Below are 25296 nucleotides of genomic sequence, written 5' to 3'. Positions count from 1 at the left end.
CAAGTGTGCTGAGTTTAGGGCACAAATGATGTGAGATTTGAGGATTGCATAGTGAAAAGTTGTTAGACTGTTTAAGGCTGAGATAAACTCCAATTATTGTTTGTCTTCCTCTCAAATGTAAGATTGCTGATGAATGCTACTTACCATTGTAGTAGCAATATCGGTGATTGCTGTGGTGTACCAGTGACTTCTTTGCTTCTTTAGTGGCAGACAATAACTTCACTTTTTACTTCCTCTTCAGTTTTAGATTAACTTGCTTTGTCTAATTTAATGTACTCTTCTGTTACAGGGGAGTGAGAAGAAGTTGCTCAGTGATTTTTTTGTTAAACCTTTTCTCCACCAAAAGCTTGTACTTGTTTTTGTGGAGAAGCTCCTTACAAGCTATTAATCTCCCTCTTTTCTTTTAAAATCTCTTTTCCTACTTCCTGCCATATAAGAGGGATACCAATCCTGGATTATTGTATTCAGTGTTTGATACAGTAGTGTTTAACAGCAACGACCTCTGATGTAGTATCCATACTCCTTGTCTGGTGCAGTAGCTGCAAAAATCAAATGCTAGTTGGAGATTTCCATGCTCTTTATGCTCAAGTCTGAAATATGTATGCCCCTGTAACAGCAGTTTGAATACTTGGGATTTAGTGCAGTTTCTGGAGGAAACCACTCTTGAGCTTTCCCAGTATGCAGAATATTTCTAGGTACATTACAGTTCTAGTGGAGAATTTCCTTTTGTTGTGGAGAAAATAATTGTACTGTTTGTGGTACCTCCATATGTCACAGGGCATTGTGTAGACAATGATTTTCACAGTTCTTCTAGTAACTCTCATCACAGAGATGTTCTTGGCACTTCCTTCCACTAATTATTAATAGAGAAGCATAGAATGAGCACATGTTTTGTGTCACATCTTCAGCACCTAGCCATGCCTGTTGGATTCTTTTAAATTAACGGCATCATTTTCAGAGTTGCAGCAGATCCGCAGAGTGGGCTAAAGTTACTGAGAAATGTTACTGCTTTCTTACAAGCTAATCCCTCAATATACATTTCTGTAGTTGTGCTAGTTTGAAGCTAGCTAGAATGTTTTGGTGAGAAGAACTAGCTTACAGGCTGTGAAAGGAAAACAATGGTGATGTCTGCTTCCCTCAGAAGTCTCACTGAGGAGTTTGGGAAGAAGAAAGGAAAACATTAGATAACACTCTCACCACTTTTTTTCACTCACTCTGGCTGGGCTGCTGACTGAGCTGCATCTCTCTAACACACCCTCCACTCACCTTTGCTTCTTAACCTCTTGGCTGAACCTGTGTTCTTCCTTGGGACTGGGGTAAGGTTGAGAGGGGCAGGGGGAAGGTGCAGGGGTGGTTGAGAGCCTCTCCTGAGGACTCAGGTTTCTGGGAGGGGAGTTGTGTTTCTGTATTGTCTTTTACCTTATATATTTCTGTATATACTGTAAATATCTGCTTGTGTATTGTGCTAGCTGTAAATAAATAGCTTCATTCATATTCCCAGAGCTGGCTGAGACTAGTCTGGGTGATTTCTAAAGTGTTGGGGGGTGGGGAACACCCAAACTGTCACAGTAGTCCACAGTGGTAACACTGTGGATGAATGTTCACCATATCAGTTTTTGACCTGTAGTCATTGCTGCTCTCAAAACAGATGTATGGTATTTGTCCAGGGATATGTCTTGGACAGATTTAATTGCTTTTTGAAAGTGCAAACAAACTGAATACAATGTGCAATGGATTCTGACACCTCCATTTCTCTGCAGTTTTGTTTTCCACTTCCTGTCTCTTGCGTGTTGCCTCCATCTGCCAAGTACTTAATAATTCTGTTCATTATAGAAAATTAGTCCCTTTGAAACTGAGCACATGTGGTTTGAGTCAGTGGTTACCTCCTCATGTAAGACATAGTTCAAGTTTGATAAGATATTTATCTAGGACTTTGGCCTGTTTCCTAGCACTATGGTAGATGTGCTGAGTGAACTGTGGCAAGAACCTCTTCTTTTTTCATGACAAGATTACCCACTTGGTGGATGAGGGAAGAGCTGTGGTTGCATTTACTTGTGCTTCAGTAAAGCTTTTAATACTGTTCCCCACAACATCCTCGTGAAAAAAAATGTCTGCCCTAGGCCTGGATGGATGTACACTCTGCTGGATCAAACACTGGCTGAATGGCTGTCCTCAGAGAGTGGCAGTGAATGGAGTTTAATTCAGCTGGTGACCAGTCATAAATGGCTTTATTGTTGGGGCCACTCCTGTTTAATATCTTTATCAGCGATCTTGATGAGGAGATTGAGAGCATCCTCAGTAAGTTTGCAGATGACAGCAAGTTAGTGTTGATCTGCTGGAAGGTAGGAAGGCTTTTCAGAGGAACCTGGACAGGCTGGATCGATCAACTAAGGCAAATCATACAGTCTTCAACAAGGCTGAGTCCTGCACCTTGGTTGCAACAACAAACCCATGCAATGCTATAGGCTTGGAGCTGAGAGGCTGGAAGGCTGCCTGGCAGAAAAGGACCTGGAGGTGCTGGTTGACAGCAGTATGCACAGATGACCAAGATGGCAAATAGCATCCTGGCCTGTATCAGCAGTAGTGTGGCCAGCAGGAATAGGAAAGGGATTGTCCCCCTGTACCTGGTGGTGCTGGTTGACAGCTTGATGAACATGAGCCAGCATTGTGGCCAAGAAGGCCAACGGCATCCTGGCCCACATCAGGAATAGTGTGGCCAGCAGAACTAGAGAGGTGATTGTCCCACTGTACTCAGCACAGGTGAAGCCACACCTTGAGCAATGTGTTCAGTTTTGAGTACTGCAGTGTAAGAGAGACACTGAGGTGCTGGTGCAGGTCTGGAGAGGGATAATGAAGCTGGTGTAGGGCCTCGAGAAAGGGCTATCAAAGACTGAAACAGGCTGCCCAGGTCGAATCACCATCCCTGGATCTGTTTAAAAGCTGTCTAGGTGTAGTGCTCAAGGATAAGGTGTAGTAGTGGCCCCAGTGGAGTTAGATAATGGTTAGACTTGATGATATTTGAAAATCTCTTCATACCATAGTGATTCTGTGATTCTTTTTCACCTGGCTGCATAGTAGGAGGAGTGCTGGAGATACTCAGGCAGATTCAGATGTAGCACTACCGGGAAAAGTGAAACTTTTACTTAAGAGTAGTCATGTATTTTTATTTGCCATAGTAAGGCTGCAAATTGTTTCTTACCAAGTCTTGGCTGGACTAGCTGCATTTATGTGAGAAATAGGCATTTATTTATTTATTTATTTATTAAATGATCTCTAAGCATTTCAGAGCTGAGAAGTGTTCCACATTAGATATTTTCAATATTTTCTTTTTTCCCCTTCTAATTCAGGGTTGTCTGATTTTGAGTGATGAACTGAATCATGCATCACTAGTGCTTGGAGCAAGACTGTCAGGAGCAACTATTCGAATCTTTAAGCACAACAGTAAGTATCAGATGATGAGTTCTGCTGTAGAGGTGCTATAAATCAGATACAATCTCTTCTGTCTTCTAATACTTGGAAATCCAATTTTGTGCTAGTGGCCTAAAAGGTCAGAAGTCTGCTGTTACTGAGAATTGGATCAGCCCAAATTTGGTATATTTTGATACATTCAAGTCTCATAACATTTTTATCCTGTAGTTGTTCTGGCTTATATCTGCATACAAAGAGAAATGTGCTGCCCTTTGGCAAATCTAGGGGCACAGATGTTTTGATGTGGCTTGTTATTACTTGGATAGCTCAGCACAGTTAGACTATTCCAGCAGTCTGTTACATAGTCATGTGATCTTGTAGTGGTCTGGGTTACAATTTGGGGAATAAGAAAATTTGATTTTAGGACCAGATATCATGATCCTACAGTAAAAAACACTTGAGGATGCACATGTTGTAGCTGAACTAGACAGTCATGCATTGGTATAACATACAAAAAGAAATTTTGGAATGTGAAGCATAGATTAATTTCACTGAATACTTGCTTTGACTGTTTCCAAAATGAACAGAATGTTCATGTTGCTAATTTCAGTTTTTTCCAAAGGAGACAGAGTAACTTTCAGATGAAAAAATATTGAGGGTTTCCTTGTTTTATTCTCAGTGAAAGAGATGCCTACTTGCCCTTGATTAGTAAAGCCAGTACCTTCATTCTTCAGCCACTCCTGATGCTTTTCATAGGGTTTATCTCTGAGATCATGATGCTTCTTGCTTTTTGAAGTGTGTGGTAATGACAAAAAAAACTTGGGTGGCAGCAATTATTTTCTTTTCTTTGGCCTACTCGATAGTGCATCCTCTGCTGTGCTTATTGTTTCTTTCGTTACTGTTTCTTTCCTCTACCATTTCAACAATTTTCTTTACAGAAGTGTAGAGCTTACCAAATTTTCAGTGAGTATTTATTTATTTCCCTGTAATACTTCATAAACCAGAAAAGGTTTGTATTCAACTTCTGCATTTGTGTAGGCACACATTGCACCCAGTTCCAGAATTTCAGAGAACACTGGTGACAGCCATAGTTCTGAGTATGAGGAGAAGGGCTTAGGAGCTCTCTTGTGATGAGGAAAATTAGATTATCTGTTTGAACTGGGATACAAGCATCGGTGAGATGGGGAGATATTCCATAAGCTTTATACATAGTGGGGATCTGTGAAAGTGAATGAAGTGGCAAAGTATAATCGAAAGGCAAAATGCAGTCAATGCTCTCAGCCTGGCTAGATGGACTTCAGTTGATAATTAGGCATGTGTTCTCAGTCCTGCTTTTGTAATACTTTGTACTGCCTTAGTTAACTTCATTTTCTGGAGCTGTTAATGGCTTCATTCATATTCTGCTTTTTTAGGAATTGAGGAAGAAAATGTAGAATCCCTCTTAAAGTCCTTCTTCAGTGGTTTCACTTATTTTTTTGCCTTATTCTGCAATCTGCAGCTTTCACTGAAGTCAGACCTAGCTCTCAGTCTTTCCCTCTTTCTTGAGAAATTGGAGCAGAAGTTTCTATTCCATTGCTCTCTCTAACTGCACTAAATTTGTCCTTTCCTCCTTGAGAAATTTGTTGGAGGCAGGGACTTCACTGCTGCCTTCATCTTTGTCTTTTCCTGAGCGTTATCTGTCCTTTAGCAGTCTGACCTATTTTTCTGCTTAATTTCTAGTCTAGTTCTAGTTCACAAGCTCCTCTTTCTGCTACAACTGATCTAGTCTACCAGTCTTCTTTTCAGGATTATTTATGTTCTTTTTCAAGCCTTAGTGTTTATATCTGTTTCTTGCTTGGCACTTCAGCTTTTATGGTTTGGTTACTCCCATCTCCACTCCTTTCTTAAGGTGCTTTTTCAGAACTGGCTTCATGTGTATTTATTTGCTCACATTAGTCAAGTTCTGCTTAGAATCCTGTCAAGTGTTCATAGCCAGATCTGGTAAGGTTCCAGAACACACTGCTGTTACCAGCATCATCTTTGTTATTTCTGAAATGCTGAGCCCTCTTTCCTACACTGGTGATTCTTTTTTCTTCCTTTTGTGTTTTCAGCTTAGCAGCTTCCTGTTCCACACTTCCACTCTCTTCAGCTTTAAACAAAGTAGTTATCTTGTTCTGCAATTTGGTCTGTGTTCTACTTATCTGTAGTTGATTGTCCTTAAGGTTCCTTGTTCTTTTTTGAGTTATTTTTTTCCTCAAGGACACGTTACCTAAATTGGTTTTGCTTTTTCTCACAATGAGATACCTTTCTTTTTTTTCTTTTCTTTTTCCCTTTCCTTGTTTGCTGTTGTGCCTAATGCTCTAACTTGTGCTTTTAGCTTGGGATAATGAAATTCTTCCTCAGAGTTCAGTCACCCTTTCCCTTCATTCTCATCCATGGGCTGGACAAAGCCCATGCTTATTGACATGTATGTGGTTTGTCCTCCACACTGGAGCAATTCGTGCATTTCTGGAGTGTTGCTGTCATTAGTCATGTCAAAGCTCAAGCTAGTAGCTGTTTTGGTACCATTTAACAGTAATTTCTGGTGCAGATATGCAAAGCCTGGAGAAGCTGCTCAAAGATGCTATTGTGCATGGGCAACCTCGTACACGGAGGCCCTGGAAAAAAATTCTAATCTTGGTGGAAGGAATATACAGGTACAAACTATTCTTTGTATTCCTAAGACCCTCCACATGAGATCTAGCTGCTTAGTATTTGGGTTCCTTTGCCAAATCAAAGGATGACTATTGTCACTTCATAGTTATTTCATTAATCTCATCTGTGAGTTAAATTGAGCAGTGTTTGTCTCACATCCTGGACTTTCTGTTGCTGGTACTGTAGCTGCACCTGCTGTTATCACAATGCTTCCCATATCCTGATTAGATCATAGAAATTAGCCTAGGCTGATTATTTACATCAGAGCTGAGATCTTAAATTGCTTGTCCATTCCATTCTTCTTTTGTTCATAGATGATGCTAGTGTGAATGGAACTGTGCAAATTGGATATTTTTGCTTAGAGCAAGTAGGAGCATCTAGTAGGCTTAGCTGTGTTAGACATTTAAGTCCCAGTTACTTTCAGCACAAAATAGGGTATTTTGGAGTCCTATTAACCTAAAACCAGCAGGTAAGTAGATGTCAGATCAGAATACTGACAGTAGAGTGGAAATAAAAGTGAGATGATTAATTTGTGGAACTGTCAGTGAACACATTCCTTCCTTTGCCTTAATTTATCATTGCTGCTACCATTTAGTCTCTATGTCAGCATCCCAGAGACAGTGAACAGGTAGAAAGAAGACATCTAGGCTCCAGGTGCAAGGAGGAGTTACATCTTTCTGCAGAACACAATGTGTCTAGCAAATTCTGTGTTCATAATTACTGAAAGAGTTAAAAAAAGAAAGCTTAGTAACTTTAGGCTATATGAGGCAGCCCCAATAATTAAATCAACTGACACTGAATTTCTGTTTCTCAACAGTATGGAAGGATCCATAGTCCGTTTGCCTGAAGTGATTGCTCTTAAGAAGAAGTACAAATCTTATCTGTACCTTGATGAGGCTCATAGTATAGGTGCCCTGGGTCCTAGTGGCCGGGGTGTAGTGGATTATTTTGGACTCAATCCTGAAGATGTGGATGTTATGATGGGAACATTCACCAAAAGCTTTGGAGCTGCTGGAGGATACATTGGGGGCAAGAAGGTAAAAAGCTAGGAATCTAATGGCTGCAGGCTATTTATGGAGTCCTTCAGTAAACATTTTATAGTTGATCTATTTCTTAAGTTTTCTGATTGTCCATTTGTTTCATAATCTTGCATACTGTCCAGTACAGTGAAATTCCTCAGTGTAGAAGAAGCTGGTAGAACACCTCAGAGCTGTATAGTTTTCACGTGGTCAGCAATAATCCCAGTTTCAGAATGTTACAGTACATTTTACAAACTGCTAAGAGCCAGGAAGTAGGGATTTCCTAATGTTGTTTTTAATAAGACTTGCAGGAAAAATGCTAAATGCTGGAGTCTTTCATCCTGTTTGGAAGAAAACATCATCTTAGGTTAGTCCAGTAGAACTGATTCCCTCTGGACTTGAACAGATTACTACTTCTTCTTAATAGACACTTTCTTCACCTTTTGTTGTTGTTTTTTTTTATTTGGGCTTTTTTTGCCTTCTGACTTCTCTAGAAAGACTACTGCTAGAAAAAGTCACCCTTGCCAGACTCCTCCTCTTGGAAGTGATGATGTACACAGTTGCATGCGTTCCTTTCTTATACCCTCAGATGTGTTTTACAGCTTAGGCTTCTAAGCTTCATTTGAGAGTCTACCATTTTGTTACTGTGACAGTAATTTCTTTTTTTACATAGTGACAATTACTGCAGTCAATCCAAATGGAAATGAGACTTAGATATGTTTCTTTCTGGGAGTTTACTGGAGTTGAGGTAAAATTACTGTGACCTCTTCCTCAGAAGAAAGCATCCTATTAATCTTTTTCCAGAGGTGGTGAGCCAGCAGGATGAACTCTCTTGGCATAATGCAAAGCAGCTAAGAGTCCACAACTGTGTGTTAGCTGCTGTTTGGGGGATTGCTTCAAAGCTAAGAGGCCTTAAATCTTCCTACATGGTTTAATTCAAAGTCTCCTTACAACTTCCTTTCGTTTAACTCTGACTCCAGGCAGACAGGAGAATAAAATTGAACACACCCACATATTCTATACTCTGTTCACAACCTGTGCTAACTACAGGGCCATCTTTATTCATTTCATGATAGTAGAAGACAGATGCTGTCCAGGTATTCATACTGCTCTTTATAGTATTTTGCTGGAGTGTTCTGGGTATTTCATAGTGTTTTTGTTGCAGTTATCAACAAGCAGCCTATATCTACAGTGTGTTGGTCCTTTGTTCCTGTATGACCTTTTGTCCTCTAACAAATGTAGCAGGTGTGTTTAACTGGGAAATGCAGGAAGGAGCAGGCTGAGGTTCTTGCACTCTCAAATTATACCTGCTGGTTTATTTATGTTGTGCTCATAAATTGGAGAAAATACTTTGTGACTTGTTCCCCTGTTTGGAAACTTGTGATTAATCATTTACATGGAGCATGACACCTAAGCACCTATGCATGCTAGTCCCCACTATTACATTTGGTTTATACTCCCACTAATTATAAACACTTTTGAAACACAGTCTGCACATAGCTTGAGTAATGCAAACACAATACCTTGCTGCAGTCCAGTGCTTGAGTTGTTGGCTGAACAAGTCGGTCATAGGCATTTGTCTGTGATCAGCTCATGTTCTTGCCCCCAGCATAATGATGGGTTGTCATGCCCTTGCTGTTCTCTCTTGAACTGTTAGTTACATATAGCACAAAAACAGTCCTTGAAGTACCTGTTCGCTTCCAGGACATTCTGAAAGAGATTTCCTGTGGTGGTCTGTTTCATTAAGACAAGACAATAAAGCATATCTCTTGTGCTGGGAAGGCAATGTCTGATGTCTCTTGTGTTTTACTAGGAACTGATTGATTACCTCAGGACATACTCACACAGTGCTGTGTATGCAACATCACTGTCACCTCCTGTTGTGGAGCAAATCATCACCTCAATGAAGTGCATTATGGGTGAAGATGGTACAACTGTTGGTGAGTCTTTCTAACAGTAAGCATGTGTAAGGGGGAAGCTAAGCAGAGCCTGTGTCAGTTTTTAACAGGTAACTCATTGAGTAGGCACATTCAGAATTGTCTGTTAATGCATGTGGACTTAGAATTTTTGGGGCAATAAATAAATTTACTCTCCCACTTGTCATAGCAACCTATTGGCAGGATAAGGAATTTTCAGTCAGAGGCAGGTTGTCTTAGCCTTGTCTAAGACACAGTACTGCCTTGCATTGATTTTTGTTGTGTCCAGCTGTTGTAGCTGCCTTCTTTCTCTTCCCCGTTGTCTGCCCGTTGTTGTTTGCTTGACTTATAAATTGCTTTCAGACTATTTTGCTGCATATCCTTTACAGTCTTGTGGGCTGGTTACTGCAGAGGCAATGCTGTTTATTTTTATCTCTAGTATAATTTGGTGTTTGCACCTTAGGTAAAGTAAGTATAGGAGTATTTCTGAAATTCCATTTCACTTGGGGAGCTAGAGGCAATTTTCAAGATCGGTAGACTCAGTGCATCAGGAGAAGAATTTCAGCATGTTCATCATCTTTGTGTACCTGAAAGTAAGAATGGGGGAATCCTTACTAGTCTTGATGCATTAAACATAATAGGCACAAATTCTCATCTCATTTGCCTAGTAGGTAGCAGATTCTTTCACTTAGAGCAAGAAGTAAAAAGTTTGTGCTGTAAATGCATAAACTTCCTTGAAACTGAAGTCGTACAGCACTTGGCATGTATCTTTTCCCTCTTCACAGATAATTAAGAAGGTGAGCAGCTCACATGGGATGGTAGTAAAGATCTGGCAGTGGTGTTCACTTCAGAGGCTCTTAGAATTCAAACTGCAGAATATACTCTGGGGAATTTCAGGCATCTGGCCACGAGGTGGTGGTGGTGTATACTAAAGAACTGTATTTGCCTTTGAACATGGTCATCTGGCCAAGTAACCTGACAGATGGCTCCTGCAGTGAAAAAGCTTACTGGAGAAGTGATTCTGGGACTTTTCTGTTTTAACAGATTTCATTGGGTTTGCTTACAAAAAAGTTGGTGTTGGTGGTTGCTCAATAGAGAAGTCATCACAGAGGCAAGCAGCCTGTAGCTGAACTTCTGGTGGTTCATGTAAGATGTGTGTAGCATCCAAGAGTTGCCCACAGTGCTGCTCTCGAGGACAGATACTAACCAAGCCTCAAACTGCATGAAATGTGTAGTTGTGCAAAAGGGCTGGGTTTTGCCATCATCTTTAAAGTAACTGTAGAACTCTTTCAAGCTGATGAACAGTGTGTGGTCTGCTCAGGCATTGCTTGTTTTGGATTTCTTCCAGTATCTGTTTTGCTTAATGAAGTGGAAAGCAAGGAATGTGTAACTGATTTCTGTTTGCAGTATTCAAACTCAGGCATATTTTATCCTTTCTGAGGCTACAGTGTGATACTTGTTCAAGCCAGGAAAATAGAAGCAACTTCCACTCCAGACTGTTCTCTTGCCATGATGCCAACAAGATCCATCCAGAGCTGAAAGGTGAACCAGACTGGGAACGAATTTGGCAAAAAAATAGAAAGCCTTTTTTGCTGTGTTTTTCCTTATAATGCACATCCTTTTAAATTGGTTCTAAGGAATACCAGAATTCCTATCCCCTCTTTCTGAAAAAGGTTTTCATGTTTGAAAGCTGTGCCATTTCAAAGAAGAGTCTGTATGTCTGATTCCTCAGTGAACTACAAGTGCTGGATTATAATAACTGGAGGGCCAAAGTCCTGTCTGCTCCTACTCAGAATCTCTCAGCTGCAGGTCTCAGGTTATTGGCTTTCTAAGCATCCTGGCTTTCTAAATCAGCCCTCAGCTTAGGGTCATCACCTCATAGGATGATCCCTGCATGAAGGCAGTTTGCTGTTCATTTTCTGCACAGCACTGTTCCCAGTCATGGATTTTTTGAATTTGCCTTAAGGCTTCAGACATAATACTCCCTTGTAGGCATCTTATGTGGATGAAGTTGGCAGAAGTTCAGATGAGTAAATTGTCATGCTATCACTAAGCAGCTGCTCAGAATTTTTTCCTTGTTTAATGACTTTGGTTGAAAAACATCTGTGGAATTTTGGGTGGGGCTCTGGAGGACCACTGCTTGCAGTTGGTTAGGCTATGAGTAGATGTGGAGTAGAGTGGTGCTGGTAAAAGTTGTTAACTGTAGAAGACAAGTAGAGAACAGTGTTAAACTGAGTCACTGGTAAGTGCTTCTGAATTGACTGTGTACTACTAAAAGATTGCTGCTTTCTAAATTAGTCAGGCTGAACCAAGGGAGGGAAGGAAACTCCAAGTAATGGTTTTTAAAGGGCACAGGAGTTGGAATCAAAACATTTTTTTGGTCCACAGCTAAATCTTTTAATGGTTTCAAGAATGCTTTTTTGAAAAGGGCATTTGTGGCCTCTTTGTCTGCCTACTTCTGGTCATCACAGACTATTTTTAAGAGCTGCTGTCCTGCGTAGCATCAAACCTGGGGGGGGGGAAATTTTGATGTTGGGCTGGGGGACAGCCTGATAGCTGAGGAATAAGTAGAAGGAAGCAATTAATGTTTGAGGACAAAGTGGGGGTTTGTGTATTATTTTGCAGGAATAAGTCAATTCTCTCCTCTTCAGGTTACTTCTAAATCTAACGAAACATCTGGAGGCTCTAAACTTACAGTGTAAGGCATTGTTGTTACAGAAACTTCACATAATCAAAAAAAGTAAATATCTCCTTTCAGGCCTTTCCAGCAAGCTGCCAGTGACTCAATAGGATATTAGTAGGAGGCAGCACAGACAAAATACAGATGCTATGAAGAGCTGAATGGCTGCTTATAGAGAACTTAAAGTAGATGGTATGCGATGTGCTGCCTGAATTGGAACAGTGGTTTCTGGTGTCTCGATTTCTGTTGGAACTAATATGTTACAGTTTTGTACTGTTTGTGCATGTAAGTGGCTAACAAGTTTCAACCTCTTTGAAGACAGTTACAGGATTATAGTTATGTACAAATACAAGTGTAGCACTTGCTCCTTCATCCAGACTGCAAAAAAGCCCTCCCAACAGGCAGAGTGATGGCAGAACCATGTTATGGGTTCTTGATAGTGGTGCTTCCAATACAGAGACTGTCTTTGAAGGAACAATTGTCCTTAAGAGTAGAGAACATGTTAAGCACAAAGAAAATGTGCATAGTCTTTAGACAGTGTACATGGATATCTCAAATATGATCACATTTAGCTTTGGTGTATAGTAGAACAAGGTCAGTAAGAGAGAGAGGAGGCTTATTTCCACAAAGCAAGATTTTGGAGCTGGTTTTCCAGTTCAAAGTCACTGTGGTGTGGTTGAAACTGTTGACAAGCAAGTGTTACAGATACTTGTCAACAGTTCAGAGCATGCTACTCTTTCTCTGTTCAGCCAGAAAGATGAATGAACTTCAGCTAGTTTGTAGATAAAGGAGTATTTTTCAGCCACAATAATCAGACCATTTGGGGTCATAGTACGCACAAAAGTGGAAAGCTGGTTTCTGGAATGGGTTTCTGTTGTGTAGAGCCATTTGATTCTTCCTGTTCATGTGGCGTTTGGGTTACTCAAATTGACGGTAGGGTAAATGAGCCAGCTTGGTGCTTGTCCTGGAAAATGAAACATTAGGACTTATGGTATTAAGTACTTAATCTGTCTCAGTGAATTTTTCAGCATCAATGATTTGGTTTGAGTTGAAAGCCAGATTTTTCACCATAACAATCTCACTAGGACTGGAAATCAGGTTGACTCCTTTTCCTGGTTTACATATAAGCCAGTGATATATCATGTGCAACTGGAGTTCTCTTAACACCGTCGGTCTTCAGGACTCCGCCTGTTAGCTGCCCTGATAACATTGCTAGGGCAAGTGGAAGAAAATCATGAAGTTAAAAAAACATGCAAGGTGAAACCAGTCTAGGAACTGGTTAACCCCCTTCAGAGATGAAACTTTGTTCTCTCTCCTGTGTATTAAAAACTGAATGTAAATCTTAAATCCCTCAGCAAGTTTGCAGATGACACCAAGCTGTGTGACAAAGTCAACTTGCTAGAGGGCAGGGATGCCATCCAGAGGGACCTGGAGAGAGATGGGCCCAGGCCAACCTCATGACATTCAGCAAGGCCAAGTGTAAGGTCCTGCACCTGGGTTGGCGCAATCCCAAGCACAGATACAGACTGGGTGGTGAATGGCTGGAGTGCAGCCCTGAGGAAAAGGAGCTGGGGGTCTGGGTTGATGAAAAGCTCAACATGAGCTGGCAGTGTGCACATGCAGACCAGACAGCAACTGTGTCCTGGGCTGCATCAAGAGAAGTGTGGCCAGCAGGGCAAGGGAGCGAATTCTCCCCCTTTACTCGGCTCCCATGAGACTCTACCTGCAGTACTGTGTGCAGTTCTGGAGCCCCCAACACAAGAAGGGTATCAAACTGTTAGAGTGAGTCCAGAGGAGGATCAAGTTAATGGTTAGAGGGCTGGAGCACCTCTGCTATGAGGACAGGCTATGACAGTTGGGGCTCATCAGCCTGGAGAAGAGAAGGCTTTGAGGAGACCTTATAGTAGCCTTCCAGTATCTGAAGGGGGCCAACAGGAAGGCTGGGGAGGGACTATTTACAATGTCTTGTAATGACAGGACAAAGAGTAATGAGTTTGAACTGGAAGAGGAGAGATTCAAACTAGATGTTAGGAAAGGGCTCTTCACAGTGAGGGTTGTGAGACACTGGGACAGGTTGCCCAGGGAGGCTGTGGATCTTCCCTCCTTGGAGGTGTTCAAGGCCAGGTTGGATGAGGCCTTGAGTAACCTATACTAGTGGGAGGTGTCCCTGCCTATGTCGGGGGAGTTGGAACTGGATGATGTTTGATGTCCCTTCCAACCTAAACCATTCTGTGATTCTAGATCCAGTTTGAACTAAAGCTGTCAGTGTTACTGGCTATTAAAAGAGGTGAACTACTCCCTTCCATGGATATTAACAGTAGTACTTATACATGCTGACATTTATAATGTTTACTGTCTTCCATCTCTGTTTCAGGAAGCAAATATCCAATGCTCAATCACAGCACTGTACTTAGCATGTGTAGACTAAGTTGTGGATAGATCTTGCACAGGACTGCACTTAAATTTTGAATGAATGTTGTTTTGAGCACTGTTTACAAACCATGGATTATCCTGCATAGACCTAAGAATGTTGCAAGCAATGCAGGTAGCAGGTGTATGTAGGCCACCACAGCTGCTAAACTATCAAGAATTTTAAGTAACCTTTGAAAACTAGTCAGCTGTGCATAGTTTGATTTGATATATGTCTCATCTGAGCACCTTAGTCGTAAAGAGCTAGTAACTGATTATATCTAGTCAGAGGAATCAAAACCAAGCAGTCAAAACAGCAAGGATTTCTAGTCTTGCCATGGCTGTATGCAGCAAACTGCAGTGACTTAAAGCAGAAAAGGGAGTTGAACCCATTACAGGCAAAGTGAATGTACAGTGGTTGGCAGAGTACTGAGCCTGAGCTGCTGAGAAGACAGGACCATCTATAATACACACAGAGAGAAACATGGTGGAAAATAAAGCTAAGCCTGGTCTGCTTAAATTCTAGGGAAAAGAAAAACCCTACTATTGGTATTTTAACCTCCAGGTGGCTAATCAGGCTCTAAAGTGAAAATATGACCTCAATAGTTATGTGCCTATCTGTGGGTTTCTTCAAGTGTTTAATAGTGTCCCCTTTTGTTTTCCAAAGACAAGCCTGAAGTATATCCAGTACAAGTGTAAGCAATAATGAAAGAAGAGCCCATGTTGCATCACCTAAAATGGACTATTATGTAGTTAATAGTATAAACATAAATGGTTTGTACCTTTCCAGTGTTAGCAGTAATTGAAGCAATGGCTACTCTTGTACTCAAAAGGGGAAATAAGCACTCCTTGTGCAGACTGAGTTTGAAAACCTTCTATTAGCATTAAAACTAATTCATTTTCATTTCCTCCAATAATGCACTTGTTAATGAGGTGTTAAATTATCACCTTAGGAACACAGAGACCAGTCAAAACTCTTTGGTTTTGGCTTTTTTTTTTTGTTGTTGCTGTCCTTGGGAATCTCAAGCTGAGCTGAGAAACTGTTGGAAAAACAAATACTCTGGGGGTCATAAAGAGAGTTTCCTGCTTCTCTCCAGAGGGCTAATAGTTTTAAACATCACTCTGTATTTGTGCTTTCAGCTGGGGATCTTTTAAATCCAGCTTGGTGCTGCACCTCTGCCTCCCTCCCACTGAGCATGGAAAGCCTCTGGAAAAATTGCTTTAACCTAGGCTATGCAGGAAAAGTCGTTCAGCTTTTGGTGCTTTGAAGCATGTTTACAGCTGTTAGAAGAGCTGTACCCTTCATGTTGTGCATTGGAATGTGAGAATTCTTCAGTGCCTCTTCTTTTGCACTTCACTATCAACACTGTGGTGTTTGTGCAAAAGCTTATAAACCCTTATAACTGTACACCTGTTTTATTCTTATAACGTGCTGGGTCTGTTTCTGCTCAGATGGGAACTGTCATCTTAATATCTTTGTAGCTTAGCCGCTGTGTCATAGCAGAAATAAAACTGGGAATGTGCTGCTTTGAATTTCCTTTTTATTTATTTCTTACACTATGTTTGATTTAAAACTCGTGGCTTGCATTTTTTTTCTCTCAATAGAGCTTGAGATGTCACATTTCTACAGAATACTGATGTGTTGCTTATATAGGCAAAGTGGAAAATACTGGAGAGCAGCTCACTGGCATCTATAGTTAGCAGTGGTGTGGCTAAAACGCTCTAAGTCAGTACAAATGTTGAATTAAATCATTTGGACAGGAGTGATCACAAATTAGGTGATGTGCACTCTGTCTCTGGGTTAGCATGGAAGAGTTCATTATGCCAGGAATGAGACGTGATTTACTAGAACAGAACTGAGTGAAAATAGGTGAATGACCCACACAGTTACCCCTTCCTACCATCAGCCATGGCAACTGCAGTAGCTTTCTATGTAGAAAAATCAATACTAGTATTACAAGAGTGTCTGCAGTGTGCAGACACATGGCAAAATTCCATTCTCTGAAGTGCAAGTATAAGTGTTTCTAGCTTCTTCAGAAACAAGCAACAGGTTGTTAGTGATCCCTTTCTGTGAACTGTGTTGGATAGGGCTGGGTGCTAGGTTGGACTGGATGATCTTGGAGGTCTCTTCCAACCTGGTTGATTCTATGATTCTATGTGCAGGTGTTCTGGGCTATGTGGGGCTCACAGAGGAGTTGAAATACCATGCTTGCCTACTGAGCGAATTCTAATGTCAAATGTAATTGGCACCAAGTCAACTGATGCCATTTCACATCAGTGCAGTTGATCTGTCCTAAGTTCCCCCAATTTGACAATCTTGACAATCTAAAATCTGTAATTTAGTGCCATTAGTGTGCAGGTGTTTGCTAGTGTCCTGGATTTAGCAAACTGTATTGGTTAGTACTGATCTAGTTTTTGAAGGAGGAAGTTGTCTCAAAAACCTGCTTGCCAGCTGGCTTATTTTGAGAGCATAGATGGCCAATGGAAACATCTGAGATTACTTTAAGATTGTGCAAGATCTCTTGCAGTCTAGCTTTAACAGTGCAGTTTAGTTCAAGACAAATTGGCTTGTCAAGAACTGGAGAAACTGACTTGGTAGATCTTCTTGCTGCCAGGGGTAAGCTCCTGTTAATGCTCAGGTTATTGGCTAATTGTTGCATAGTGTAGCTACAAGGCTGCCTGTGTGGGGTTGGAAATGCCCACACAGAGTATGCATGCTTCTCAAGTTGATGTTGGCTGCCAGCTCCTAAGATTTCATAACTGTTTGTGGACGTTGGGATTTCACAGTATCACAGTATCATCAGGGTTGGAAGAGACCTCACAGATCATCAAGTCCAACCCTTTACCACAGAGCTCAAGGCTAGACCATGGCACCAAGTGCCACGTCCAACCTTGCCTTGAACAGCTCCAGGGACGGCGACTCCACCACCTCCCCGGGCAGCCCATTCCAGTGTCCAATGACTCTCTCAGTGAAGAACTTTCTCCTCACCTCCAGCCTACATTTCCCCTGGCACAGCCTGAGGCTGTGTCCTCTCGTTCTGGTGCTGGCCACCTGAGAGAAGAGAGCAACCTCCTCCTGGCCACAACCACCCCTCAGGTAGTTGTAGACAGCAATGAGGTCACCCCTGAGCCTCCTCTTCTCCAGGCTAAACAATCCCAGCTCCCTCAGCCTCTCCTCGTAGGGCTGTGCTCAAGGCCTCTCCCCAGCCTCGTCGTCCTTCTCTGGACACGCTCAAGCATCTCAGTGTCCCTTTTAAACTGGGGGGCCCAGAACTGAACACAGTACTCAAGGTGTGGTCTAAGCAGTGCAGAGTACAGGGGCAGAATGACCTCCCTGCTCCTGCTGACCACACCATTCCTGATGCAGGCCAGGATGCCACTGGCTCTCTTGGCCACCTGGGCACACTGCTGGCTCATGTTCAGGCGGGTATCAATCAGCACCCCCAGATCCCTCTCTGTTTGGCTGCTCTCCAGCCACTCCTACTCTAGCCTGTATCTCTGCATGGGGTTGTTGTAGCCAAAGTGCATTTCAAATTTAACAACAACAAAACAAATAAAAAAGCCAATAAAGTACTTCTGAAGCTTCCTAGGACTTTAAAGCTTGTCTTCCTACTAATCACCTTAATATTATATTGTGTAAATGTGTTGCCAAATTCAGGCTGTAAGTGAGCATTGGATAATTCCCTTGCCCTGCAACTAGCATCTCCAGAACTAAGTACTCTGCACAAACAGATATAGTACTCTTGCAGAACAGCTGTCTGAGCAGGAAGCAGAAAGTTTAGTGCCTCCAATCTCAACTGCAAATAACTTCTATGGTTATGGCCATATTCCTGACAAGTAACTTTTTGTTCAGGACCTGGCACTGTAGAGACAATTGTGAGCTTTATATGCTTTGATCTTTCCAGGAGCTTTGGAAAATATAGCTGTGCAGGAAAAATAAGTCTGTGAAAGTCACAGTAGAGACAAGGCTTCTGGGGCTTGGGCCTTTTCAGGCACAAAGCCTACTCTTCCACCTCGCTGCCCTTCCAGGTGGCAAGCTACCAGAATCTGCTTGCCAAATACAACTTACTAACATGGGAAGGCTCAACACCCTTCCTGTTGAAATTACTGCAGAGTTGAAGGGCAAATCTGCAAGAACACTAGAGAAAGGCAGCAATGGCTGTTTGAGCAGATGTGGGCAGCTGACACGGTGTCGAATTTGCAACTGTAGTTTTACATCATCAGACAAACCTCTTAGATACAAGCATCTTTGTCAAAGAAGAAACTTGAGATGTGTGAGGACTGTGTTCTGCCAATGACTGAGGTGCTGCCGTCTCAGTGACTTCACACATAAGCCTTCTGTTTAAGCAAGCTAAACAAATGAAAGTCAACTCCTCCAGAGTAGAAATTAAAACTGTTAGGACACGTTAGTAAAGAGCACATACACATTTGCCACCTCCTGTCGCTTTCTTACCTTGCTGCTTGTGTTAGGTGAATGAGATCTCTAGCAATATTGGGAGGCATACCAAAGTCACACTGAGGGACAAAACAACCTTTGGAAACTACTGTGCTCCACTCTATAAAGTCCCATTTAGTTCCACTAACCAGGTATTTAGGACTATTCTATTCTCTGTCCTTATTTCTTAAAGGATCCTCTTACCAAGCAACTAATATTAGAAGATAATCTGTCTGCCAGGATTTTTGTCTGCATCTTCAAATTAAGAGCTAACACAAAGGTGAAATACTTTTCATAGTACTTAACAGTATCAGTTACTGGTCAAAGCTTACTTCTGTGTAGGATCTCATTATTATCTCAAGCTTGGGAAGCCTATTTTGGAGTGCTTCTGTCATTATGTCTTTATGAAGCTGATTTCTGTTCATTTTGGCCACAAGATGGTACTCCAGTGTTTGTGGTTGCTGTCTGCCAAAGAAGCTTGCCAAATAATAGAATAATCAAGCACATCCTAACCCTCAGTCCTGCACATGACTTAAGAGAATGAATGCCCCAGCTCTATTTGTCTCTTTTTAGGGTAAGTTGACTTACTGGCTCCTTCTAACCAGAGATGGGATACTGGCTATTATCTATCTCTCTTCCATTCTTCTCACTGCGTTAGACCTTATGTATTAGTGTAACTGCTTCAGGAACCATGCTGTTAGAAATGCCTGAGGTGTTGACATGGATTGTGACCAATTAATCTACTTTAGCTGAATATTGTTTCTTAAACTTGTACACTTCCCATATGATTTTACAGTTAAGAATAACACTTCAGTGGCTGAGGCAACTGTAGGGAAGGAGGGAGAAGATTGTTGCTTGTTAGCCTGTGCTGTTTGTTACATCTGCTTTATTGCTTGTGATTTCCATGTTCCTCCTGTAGTGGTACTGTTGTAAGTTTAGGTTTCTCTATGGAAAAGTTTACATAGTCACACCTTTGTTAACCTCAGGCCTGTGAAAATTAAGTTATTAGAACATCTGGAGTTAACATTTGGTCATTTTTAATTCAAACCATAGGAGAAGGATTTTTTTCAGAGTACAGCATCTAATATATAAAAAACATATTAGTTTAAATGTAGGTGAAAATTGCAACTGGCAGCTAAAAGAAACCCAAAACACAACAAACCAAACCAAATAAAAATACCCAAAAACTCCCTAACAGAAGTAGAAAAAAAAGTAAAAGGGCAGAACTAATCCAAACAGCAACAAAACAGCCTCCCCAAACCACCACACATTAAAACAAAAGGCAAACAAATGAACAAAACCAACAAAAAAAACCAACACTAAACCAGAAAAGTAACCAAAACTTTAAAAACCCACAAAGAAAGTAACTTGGAAACTAGTTATTTTGATGCTCATCTGTTAACAGTGACACAAGGTATGGCTGTTGGACTCTTCATCCTTCCTAGTGCTGAGCATTTGCTATAAGCCTGCTTTGTATGCAGTGTTTTAATCCTTATAGTTTTTATAATGCCACATGCTTGTACCTGCTCCCTTCAGCATGTTTAGAGAGAAAGTAGCCCCATTTGGAGCAGAGGAAGGATGCACAACCTTTTTGGGTTTGTTTTTTTTTTGTGTGTGTGTGTTTTGGTGATTTTGGGGTTTGTTTGGGTTTTTTTCCTTTTTTTTGGTGCTTTTTTTGTTGAGTTTTTGGTTGGTTTGGGTTTATGTTTTTTGGTTTTGGTGGTGGTGGTGGTGGTATTTTGTGGGTGCATGGCCACTGCTGTTGTTATAGGATTTCCTCCATCATGAAGAAGGTAGTAGCTTGTAGTCTGTTGATTGTGGAGATTGAGCCTTAACATATTGATTAGAATAGAATAGAATAGAATAGAATAGAATAGAATAGAATAGAATAGAATAGAATAGAATAGAATAGAATAGAATAGAATAGAATAGAATAGAATAGAATCAACCAGGTTGGAAGAGACCTCCAAGATCATCCAGTCCAACTTATCACCCTGCCCTATCCAATCAACTAGACCATGGCACCAAGTGCCTCATCCAGTCTTTTCTTGAAGACCCCCAGGGACGGTGCCTCCACCACCTCCCTGGGCAGCCCATTCCAATGGCAAATCACTCTCTCTGTGAAGAACTTCTTCCTAATATCCAGCCTATACCTACCCTGGCACAACTTGAGACTGTGTCCCCTTGTTCTATTGCTGGTTCTCTGGGAGAAGAGGCCACCCCCCACCTGGCTACAATGCCCCTTCAGGTAGTTGTAGACAGTAATAAAATCACCCCTGAGCCTCCTGTTCTCCAGGCTAAACAGGCCCAGCTCCCTCAACCTCTCCTCATAGGATTTGTGCTCCAGGCCCCTCACCAGCTTTGTTGCCCTTCTCTGGACATGTTCCTGCACCTCAACATCCTTCTTGAATTGAGGGGCCCAGAACTGGACACAGTACTCAAGGTGTGGTCTAAGGTGATTGAGTGCGCGGATGCTGGTATATAGTGAAGTACTACCAGAGGAAACCTTAACCTTTGTAAGGTGCTGTGTAGACAGAAAAGCATTCCCCTGCAAGTGCTTGTCTTGTCTTCACAATTGAATTCTTTTGAGAGCTTGTCATGAATTTTGATAATTCACAGTGATTTGATTTCCATACAGTGTTTTCATGGCAGTTCTCTAGATACCTGCCAAACTGGAGGAATTATCCTGTGTTCTGAGAAGCATCAGTGTAGGATTTGAGGGCTGTAACAGTTCTGTTTTAGTGACATTTATTAGAGTGGTGAGAGTAGCTACTGCAGCTTTAGATCCACGAGATGGTGCACATAAATGGGATTGCTTAAGTTTGGATTTTGATGCATTCAGTAGGATTGATAGGTTGTTTGAAGGCTTATGTGTTTGATTCAGTTTGGTGGGTTTTTTCCTTAGTGAAGTTTTTCCTAATACAGATTGTAAATGTTGAGTGACTTTCTTCAGGTTTGAGATGAACACATGGCTATGAGGGCTGTGCAAGCCATATACATGGTTTTGTTTTCTGTAGTAGGGATGTCTTGTGCAAGTGTTTCTAGTGGCTTTTTCATTGAAGCATTGTCCATCTAGATCAGACCTATAAAACGTGAGCATTGTGATTTCTTTCACAGAAAAGCTGGTGTACACTGCATCTCCTTCTGTATTCCAGGAGAAAAGTGTGACTTACTATGCTGTTTGTAGTGGTCCATAGATGTAGAGAGCATCTGTACCATATAATGTAGGTTGAACTCCAGCACAGCAGCTGGCAGCATGGCAGAACTTACAATATATGAAAGTACAGTAGGTGCCATTTGTTATTTATCTCTCTTGAGGTAGACAGCTTCAGAAGAAATTTTGTGCTACCACTGTGAGTGAACTTCAGAGATGAAGTTCTTAAAATGCTGGCATTTTTGTTCTTTTCATGCTTCAGCTAAAGCTGAATTTGTAGTTTACACTGGCAATATCCTTCCTTTTGGGCCATAGCTATCTTAAAATGTGAAAGTGAGATGATTTTCTGTTCTTGGGCTAGGTGTTTAGCTGGTGGTGATAATCTGTCTGGTGCTGTAAGGTACTGTGTATCTATGTGGTATTTTACAATCAGTAAAGGCAGTTAGTAATGCTGTTAAGTAGATGACTAAGTTATTTGTAACATTTCCTAGCTGATGCATATTAAGAAACTGGGTCACTAACCATCTTCTCTTGTACCACAAAGGCAAAGAGCCTTTCTCTGCTATTTTTGTGTTTAAAATGCCCAAGAACAGTTAGCTTTGATATTGGCTTCCATTGTAGAAAAACAATCTGCAGAAAGCAGATGGAAAATATAGTTCACACTCTGTTGCTCTGTTGTAAAGCTACCGAGCTGTCTCCATGGAAGTAGATTATAAACATCCTTTATATAACATGCTTTGTCAAAGCTTGCACATTCCTTCTCTTGTAAAGAAATGTGGTGTTTGTATGTGTTCCTGATGTTTCTTCTCTCAGTGGCTTCAATCCACTGTAGGATCTCGCCAGCCTATTGACATTGCATTTAGGTTTGAGTCTATAACCTTCTGTTTCTTCTTCGTTGGTACTTTGTCCTGTGTGCTGTGTCCAAGGTATCATAATAAAAAGAAACCATAAAGTTGAAAATGCTTGCTTTTCTCCAAAATGCCATTAACTTGCCCAGTAGAATTTTATTGAAGCTGTATGTATTTTTTGTTCTCATGGGTTTGACTTCATGGTGAAGGCACTAGAATTAGTTCAGAAGAACAGTCTGATGAGCACACATTTCTTTTCCCTTTCTTTTCAGCTAGACACAAGAATTGACTGTCAGACAAAATCTGTACATCTGCCTTTGCAGTGATTATGGATGTTGTTATAATGACTGCACATTGGTGGTAATACACATTTTGTACGAGCTGATGTGTAAGTAGTGTTAATACCAATCCTGCAAATCCTCCCAGTAATTAACACACAGAGGTAAATAATGCATGTACCCAAGCAACACAGACTTAATTCCTTTGGTCCAGAGGGAGAGCTCTAATCTTATTCTTGAAAATTATTGATCAGCTGAACCAACTTGAAAATCAAGATGACTGTAAACCATTAATTGTTAGGATGTTGTAAATTTCAGCCATGGACCATGGTGTAATCAGATCCAGTAAACAAGATAGAAACAAACGTGAACAGCCAAGCAAAAAATCTGAGCAGTCATTACAAAGTATTGCTCTCATACCTTATATTTCAGAAAATGTTCTTTTTAAATTCCCAGGGCAAGTGGGATTATTTGTTGCAGGCAATACTGCTGTTCTGCAGGTCCTTCAGCTGCTGCCTGCTTGTAGCATGCTTTTGTTCTCACTTCATCTCACAGAGTCATTAATTAGAATAGCTGAACAAACAAGACTGTTTAGCTATAGAGAAGTTAAATTGCTTTCAGTAGAGGTTACAGTATCACAGTATCACCAAGGTTGGAAGAGACCTCACAGATCATCAAGTCCAACCCTTTACCACAGTGCCCAAGGCTAGACCATGGCACCAAGTGCCACATCCAACCTTGCCTTGAACTGCCCCAGGGATGACGACTCCACCACCTCCCCAGGCAGCCCATTCCAGTGCCTAATGACTCTCTCAGTGAAGAACTTTCTCCTCACCTCGAGCCGAAATTTCCCCTGGCGCAGCCTGAGGCTGTGTCCTCTTGTTCTGGTGCTGGCCACCTGAGAGAAGAGAGCAACCTCCTCCTGGCCTCTAGAAAAGTTATGTGTGACAAGGTACTGTGGTGGCTCTTGGTATTTGGGTTAGGGTGCCCTTCTGGGTCTCTTTTTGAGCCTAGTCTCTCACTGCAGCAGTGTTCCATTGGGCTTGGAACCTGTAGGAGGAGATAAGTGTCATGTGGTCATGAAATTGAGTTGTTTTTCCTATGCATGTGAAATAATTTTGTGTTCAGTCAGTTTTAACCATTGTTTAGATACACATGCTCTCACTTTATCACTTTTCTTAATAGAGGTAGAGTGCATGCATTTTTTTTTTCAGCTCTACCATTATCTTGAATTCTACTTTAAGTAGGAAGGGCTTATGTGTTTCTGACAGCCATTCACAAGAGTCAGTGTTTGGATATGAGTTTGGTTGTTGGTGGATTGTTTTGGTCTTCTTTTTTTTTTTTTTTTTTTGCTTTGGGCAAAATCCATTCTTCACCAAAGACATCAAATCCTTCCACTTCTGTTTAGATGTGTTTCTTATGAAGAGTCACTCTGAAAATCAATGGAGAGCCTAGCCTACTATGTTCTGCCTTGTGTGAACTTTAGAAACAGTTGCTATTTCTGCCCTGCTGGACTTGGATCTTATACACCATTGTAGATGTGTGTGTGTGTGTGTGTGTAAATTAAAAGCTTATTACCAGCTAAACATAATTCTAGTAGCAATTAAGTGATCTGATGGTACTATCCAGCTGCAACTTTGAGACCTAGAACAGCAAGGTCATGTAATACACAGCACAGATTGAGCATGGCAAGAGACCATATTACACTTTCTCTTCTCCTCAAACTGGGCTCTTCCAGTAAAATACGAGTTGTTGGCATGATGAGTGAGGATGTGGTTCACTGTTACGTGGTTATAGGCTGGATATTAGGAAGAAGTTCTTCACAGAGAGAGTGATTTCCCATTGGAATGGGCTGCCCAGGGAGGTGGTGGAGGCACCGTCCCTGGGGGTCTTCAAGAAAAGCCTGGATGAGGCACTTAGTGCCATGGTCTAGTTGATTGGATAGGGCAGGGTGCTAGGTTGGACTGGCTGATCTTGGAGGTCTCTTCCAACCTGGTTGATTCTATGATTCTAACTCAAATGGATTATACAATGTAGATCTACTATGTGGTCATTTCTGTATCTTTAAATTCTAGGGGCTGCTGACCAACAATCTCAGCAATCATTTTAGTTTGTATGCTGTCCTGTGTGAGATAAGCCTGTGTAAATGTAAGTAGGAATTGTAGGCAGCTTTCAAGATTGAAGAGCTATGTAGGTTTTGGGGTTGAGTTTTTGTTTGTTTTGTTTTATTCTCAATGCAAGCCAATTAATAATTCATAATTGTGCAGAGCACATCACTGTTCTTTTACTTTAGGCTTAAATGTAATATTGGCATGCAAGCTGTGTTTCACAGCAGTCCTTGAACGTTGTGTATAACCACTGTTTTTTTGGCTGACCATGTTTCTGAGGCAAGCCTGGGGGGGGGGGGGAATGTCCTACCAAATTGTTCCCTCTTCTCTATCTACTGCACGTGTAGACTTCAAAGACTCTAGAGGTC

The 25296-nt window shown here is 41.3% G+C and overlaps 1 protein-coding gene across 6 annotated transcripts in view; it reads left to right on the top strand.

Moving 5' to 3' along the window:
* Positions 1-25296, top strand: part of SPTLC2 (serine palmitoyltransferase long chain base subunit 2) — an 84782-nt gene that overhangs the window by 22346 nt on the left and 37140 nt on the right. For 3 of the 6 annotated variants that reach the window (XM_064150599.1, XM_064150616.1, XM_064150606.1), the window contains exons 6-9: positions 3348-3441; positions 5978-6083; positions 6899-7118; positions 8914-9040. In XM_064150599.1, coding sequence (XP_064006669.1) covers positions 3348-3441; positions 5978-6083; positions 6899-7118; positions 8914-9040 — 547 coding nt within the window. Of the gene's footprint in view, positions 1-3347; positions 3442-5977; positions 6084-6898; positions 7119-8913; positions 9041-10457; positions 10559-11774; positions 11930-15245; positions 15639-25296 lie in introns of those variants that run through there. The other 3 variants (XM_064150637.1, XM_064150646.1, XM_064150627.1) reach the window with 3 other exon arrangements.

The sequence above is a fragment of the Pogoniulus pusillus genome, chromosome 1, assembly GCF_015220805.1.
Source record: "Pogoniulus pusillus isolate bPogPus1 chromosome 1, bPogPus1.pri, whole genome shotgun sequence".
In the NCBI taxonomy this organism is placed as follows: Eukaryota; Metazoa; Chordata; class Aves; order Piciformes; family Lybiidae; genus Pogoniulus; species Pogoniulus pusillus.
Note: the sequence above shows the minus strand (reverse complement) of the source record. Positions and strands in the feature narration are given on the sequence as shown.